The sequence below is a fragment of the Danio rerio genome, chromosome 14 (genome assembly GCF_049306965.1).
Source record: "Danio rerio strain Tuebingen ecotype United States chromosome 14, GRCz12tu, whole genome shotgun sequence".
Classification (NCBI taxonomy): Eukaryota; Metazoa; Chordata; class Actinopteri; order Cypriniformes; family Danionidae; genus Danio; species Danio rerio.
Window position 1 is genome coordinate 799,001 of NC_133189.1, and position 6,000 is coordinate 805,000.

The 6,000-nt window shown below is 43.0% G+C and overlaps 1 protein-coding gene across 7 annotated transcripts in view; it reads left to right on the forward strand.

Moving 5' to 3' along the window:
• Positions 1–6,000, forward strand: part of apbb2a (amyloid beta (A4) precursor protein-binding, family B, member 2a) — a 43,904-nt gene that overhangs the window by 7,688 nt on the left and 30,216 nt on the right. For 6 of the 7 annotated variants that reach the window (XM_073922413.1, XM_073922415.1, XM_073922414.1 and 3 more), the window contains exons 3-6: positions 662–834; positions 1,534–1,665; positions 3,901–4,013; positions 4,793–4,853. In XM_073922413.1, coding sequence (XP_073778514.1) covers positions 662–834; positions 1,534–1,665; positions 3,901–4,013; positions 4,793–4,853 — 479 coding nt within the window. Of the gene's footprint in view, positions 1–661; positions 835–1,533; positions 1,666–1,972; positions 2,533–2,616; positions 4,014–4,792; positions 4,854–6,000 lie in introns of those variants that run through there. The other variant, XM_073922419.1, reaches the window with a different exon arrangement.

The following is a 6,000-nucleotide window of genomic DNA, read 5'->3' on the forward strand; positions in this document are numbered from 1 at the left end:
CTTAGGGGGGTTGCAATGATTAGTTATTGAAGAGCTCGGGGGAATCAGTTATTGCAGAGCACAGTAGGGGGAGAGATTTGTAAGGGAAAAGCTTGGGGGGTGGTGGTTGCAGTCGGTTACTGAAGAGCGGGAGTGATGCAGAGCGCTGTGTGGGGGGATCGGTAAGTGAAGGGGGGCATTTGGTTGGAGGGCAATCAGTTATTGAATATGGGGGTTGGGGAGGTGGGTGCACTCTGTAAGTGAAGAGCGGGGTAGGGGGTGGCGAGGAGTGCAGTGCGATCTGTAACTGAAGAGGGGGAGCGGGCGATAGGTCAGGCCATAGTCACGGTTGCAGGCCAGATTGACCATCAGGTCAGGATATGTCCTGGTGCTCCCTATGGCCAGTCCCCTGCTTATGAAATGCTGTTCTGTTCTAGCTTTTGTCCTAAATGTGATCCTGACTGAAACTACCATGGTTATCAGATAGACAGGATCAGATTTAGGATCTTTCTGTAATACACCCCCAAGATTTTTCCACAAAGAGCCAAAACTGTGCCAAACCCAAACATTCTGACGTAAATGTGTTTCTCCAAGTCATTAATTTTTTATAGTTCTGTAGCAGGAAGCGGCAGTTACTATGACGACTGACTCTGAAGTGTGTGTGTATGTGTGTGTGTTGTAGGTGTTTGGGAAGAGCCTCCTCAGGTGCAGAGTGTATTACAGGAGTGTTTCTGGCGAGTTCCAACTAGTTCCACAACTCAAGATGCACCCATTGTCCATGATGCGGTGCAGGAGGCGGAGCCGAGAATAAAGGGGGTGTGTCTTCCTGTGCCCTGCACTAAAGCACAGACTGAGGTAAACACAGCACTGATCTGCAGATGATGATGAAGTCATTACTGAAACAGGACATGTGTGCATACTGTGTATATACATATTGTCAAGTGGACGAGTCAATTAGTTAACTACTCACTAGTAAAGAGATAAACTTAGCTACCCACTAGTCAACAGATAAAGGGATATACTCACCAGTCAACAGATAAACTACTCACTAGTAAACATAAACTTAACCACTAACTAGTCAACAAATAATTCTCACTAGTCAACAGGTGAACGCATCTACTCACTAGTCAACCAATAAACCACTTAATAGTCACCCAATAAACTACTCTCTAGTCAACAAACTTAATTAAACAAGTAATTAACTTAATTAAGTCAACAGGTAAACACATCTACTCACCAGTCAACAGGTAATATACTTACTAGTTAACAGATAAACTCCTTACTAGTCAACAGGTAAACACTTACAGTACTAGTCAAAATGTAAACTACTCGATAGTGAACTTGAAAACTTACAAGCGGATATAACTGAGGGTGGGAGAGGTGAGAGTTGTGTCGGGGACGCTGCCCTCTGTATTCTGCCACCCTAGGCGGCTGCCTAGGTCACCTCTATGGACGCGCCGGCCCTGGTCATTCTCTTGTTTTAATCAAGCTGCTGTGAAACCATCAGTGTTGTGTAAAGTTCTGTGGAAATAAAAGTGTGTCATGTTTGTGTAGCGTCCCAGCAGTATTGTGTCGGACAGTTCAGTGGAGCCTGTTCCATCATCAGCAGCCTCATCACCCTCCACATCCTCACTGTGTTACGAGGCCATGGGGCGCGCAGCCAGTTTCCTCAACAACAACTACCTGGTAAACACACTGATCAGATCACACACACTGACAACATATACACACTGACAACATATACACACACTGACAACATATACACACACTGACAACATATACACACACTGACAACATACACACACTGACAACATACACACACTGACAAAATATACACACACTGACAAAATATACACACACTGACAACATACACACACTGACAACATACACACACTGACAACATATACACACACTGACAACATACACACACTGACGGCTGATAGGTCACTTACGGTTTCATGATTAGTCGGGTAAACTACTCACTAGTCAACAGGTGAACTCATCTACTCGCTAGTCAACAGGTGAACTCATCTACTCACTAGTCAACAGATGAACTCATCTACTCACTAGTCAACAGATGAACTCATCTACTCACTAGTCAGCAGGTGAACTCATCTACTCACTAGTCAACAGGTGAACTCATCTACTCACTAGTCAACAGGTGAACTCATCTACTCACTAGTCAACAGATGAACTCATCTACTCACTAGTCAACAGGTGAACTCATCTACTCACTAGTCAACAGGTGAACTCATCTACTCACTAGTCAACAGGTGAACTCATCTACTCACTAGTCAACAGGTGAACTCATCTACTCACTAGTCAACAGATGAACTCATCTACTCACTAGTCAACAGGTGAACTCATCTACTCACTAGTCAACAGATGAACTCATCTACTCACTAGTCAACAGGTGAACTCATCTACTCACTAGTCAACAGGTGAACTCATCTACTCGCTAGTCAACAGGTGAACTCATCTACTCACTAGTCAACAGGTGAACTCATCTATTCACTAGTCAACAGGTGAACTCATCTACTCGCTAGTCAACAGGTGAACTCATCTACTCACTAGTCAACAGGTGAACTCATCTACTCACTAGTCAACAGGTGAACTCATCTACTCACTAGTCAACAGGTGAACTCATCTACTCACTAGTCAACAGGTGAACTCATCTACTCACTAGTCAACAGGTGAACTCGTCTACTCACTAGTCAGCAGGTGAATTCATCTACTCACTAGTCAGCAGGTGAACTAATCTATTAGTCAACAGGTGAACTCGTCTACTCACTAGTCAACAGGTGAACTCATCTACTCACTAGTCAACAGGTGAACTCATCTACTCACTAGTCAACAGGTGAACTCGTCTACTCACTAGTCAACAGGTGAACACGTCTACTCACTAGTCAACAGGTGAACTCGTCTACTCACTAGTCAGCAGGTGAATTCATCTACTCACTAGTCAGCAGGTGAACTAATCTATTAGTCAACAGGTGAACTCGTCTACTCACTAGTCAACAGGTGAACTCATCTACTCACTAGTCAACAGGTGAACTTGTCTACTCACTAGTCAACAGGTGAACTCATCTACTCACTAGTCAACAGGTGAACTCATCTACTCACTAGTCAACAGATGAACTCGTCTACTCACTAGTCAACAGGTGAACTAATCTATTAGTCAACAGAGGAACTCATCTACTCACTAGTCAACATATAAACTCATCTACTCACTAGTCAACATATAAACTCATCTACTCACTAGTCAACATATAAACTCATCTACTCACTAGTCAACAGGTGAACTCATCCACTCACTAGTCAACAGATGAACTCATCTACTCACTAGTCAACAGGTGAACTCATCCACTCACTAGTCAACAGGTGAACTCATCCACTCACTAGTCAACAGGTGAACTCATCTACTCACTAGTCAACAGGTGAACTCATCCACTCACTAGTCAACAGGTGAACTCATCTACTCACTAGTCAACAGATGAACTCATCCACTCACTAGTCAACAGGTGAACTCATCCCTTCCCTAGTCAACAGGTGAACTCATCTACTCACTAGTCAACAGGTGAACTCATCTACTCACTAGTCAACAGGTGAACTCATCCACTCACTAGTCAACAGGTGAACTCATCCCTTCCCTAGTCAACAGATGAACTCATCCACTCACTAGTCAACAGGTGAACTCATCTACTCACTAGTCAACAGGTGAACTCATCCACTCACTAGTCAACAGGTGAACTCATCTACTCACTAGTCAACAGGTGAACTCATCTACTCACTAGTCAACAGAGGAACTCATCTACTCACTAGTCAACAGATAAACTCATCCACTCACTAGTCAACAGGTAAACTACCCACTAGCCAGTGAATACCTTTACAGATTAATATTGCACTAATTCCCCTCTACAGGACCTGATGGAGAGCAGTGAGTCTCAGGAGCGGGAGAAGAGGGACAAAGACAGATCGACTGCCCGGACCAGTTCAGTAGGTCACGGTGGGCCATACAGTTTCATTAACCACAGGTAAATGAGACACGTCCAAATCTAACACACAATAGCTCAGTTTCTATCCAAAGATGTGGAGTAAACTCTTGCATAAAACTGGAATATTGCATAAAACATTAGCGGATAAAGCAGCGTCTCCAGCCAACGAGGACAAAATCATCCTGATAAACCTGCACAGATATTGCTGAGAGAAGTTTATTCATCAGGGGTAGCCACAGTGCAATAAACCACCAAATATTCCAGCATATGTTTTTCACACCCTTCTAGCTGCAACCTAGTACTGGGAAACACCCATACACACTCATTCACACACACACACTCATACACTAAGGCCAGTGTAGTTGATCAGTTCCCCTATAGTGCATGTGTTTGGACTGTGGGGGAAACCGGAGCACCCAGAGGAAACCCACACCAACACGGGGAGAACATGCAAACTCCACACAGAAACGCAGCCGTGGCTGGAACCAGCGACCTTCTTGCTGTGAGGCAACAGTGCTAACCACTGAGCTACCGTGTCGCCTTCTGATCACTATATTTAATTAAAATCACTTGACTATTATGATTGCGCATGCTGGAATTTGGTTTCCTCTGTATTTAATGCACATGTTTTCCTATCGGATAGAAGATTACTCCTACTCATATGATTTTTATGCACATTTTCCAAATCTATGCACATCTTGGCGTTTCCATCAAACTGTTTTTATGCAATATTCCAGCATGCACACAAAAATATATTTATGGAATATCATAGATGTTGATTGTGAAGAATCGCACATGCATCCTGTTTTCCTCTGCAGAGCTAAAGTCCCATCAGCCCCTGTAGACACCGTCATCCCCATCAATGACCTGGAGACTCAGGTGAGTCTCGACAGCACATAGAGTACATCCAGGGGTGGATTTGGCATTAAGCAATTGCAGCCATGGAGCCTAATAGTCATAATAAACACCATTTGTATTTATATTGTATTTGTATTATATTATCTTTCTTTCTTTGTTGATGTATTGTTCTGCCTTTATTTATTTATTTTTAAATATAAAAAAGTATTAAAATAAATAAGATGTTTATTTTTAAAACTAAATCTTCATCTGATTGGATTGTTCCGTGATTTAGGGCGGGTGGAACAAATTTGCATGTATGTAAGTATTACATTACAATTTTATTTGTTAGACCCTCCCCATACAAAATATGATAGAAACTATTCATTCAGTCTCTTTTTGGCTCAGTCTCTTTATTTATCAGGGGCCGCCACAGCGGAATGAATCACCAACTATTCCAGCATATGTTTTACACTGCAGAATCTTTTCCAGTACTGGGAAACACCCATACACACTCATACACTACGGCCAATTTAATTAATCAATTCCCCTTTAGCCCATGTGTTTGAACTATAGGGGAAACCCACGCCAACACGGGGAGAACATGCAAACTCCACACAGAAACCCCAACTGACTCAACCGAGACTCGAACCAGTGACCTTCTTGCTGTGAGGTGATTGTGCTACCCACTGTGCCACCGTGGCATATATTATATCAAAACACTTTTATTCTGCATGTGATTAATCATGATTATCTTTGGCCAGCACAAGCACAATCCTGTGGCTGTAAGCGGAAAGCTTTATGGGAAACACTTGATGCAATTGGACTGGATGTTAGCTGTAGGATCAGACGTGAGTTTTAAACAACAGTGCCGCCGTGTGGATGTGGCTGGAGCAGCAGCTCTGAGAGTATAATAGAGATCTGCTGCCCTCGTTTGGCCACAGTGTGCGAGTGTGTGTGTGTGTGTGTGTGTGTGTGTGGAGACACTGCAGGAGAACAGAACACGTGCAGCAGCAGCAGCAGTCTGACGCAGTGCATTATGGGAGCAAAACAATGACATCATCTTCAGGCTAAATGAAAAACGGCTAATATCTGATGCTGTTTCAATTAGAAAATATACATCAGTTATCAAATGTAAAGGGATTATAGGTTAAGAAACAAACAGTCTTTCAGTATAGTTATTAAAAGA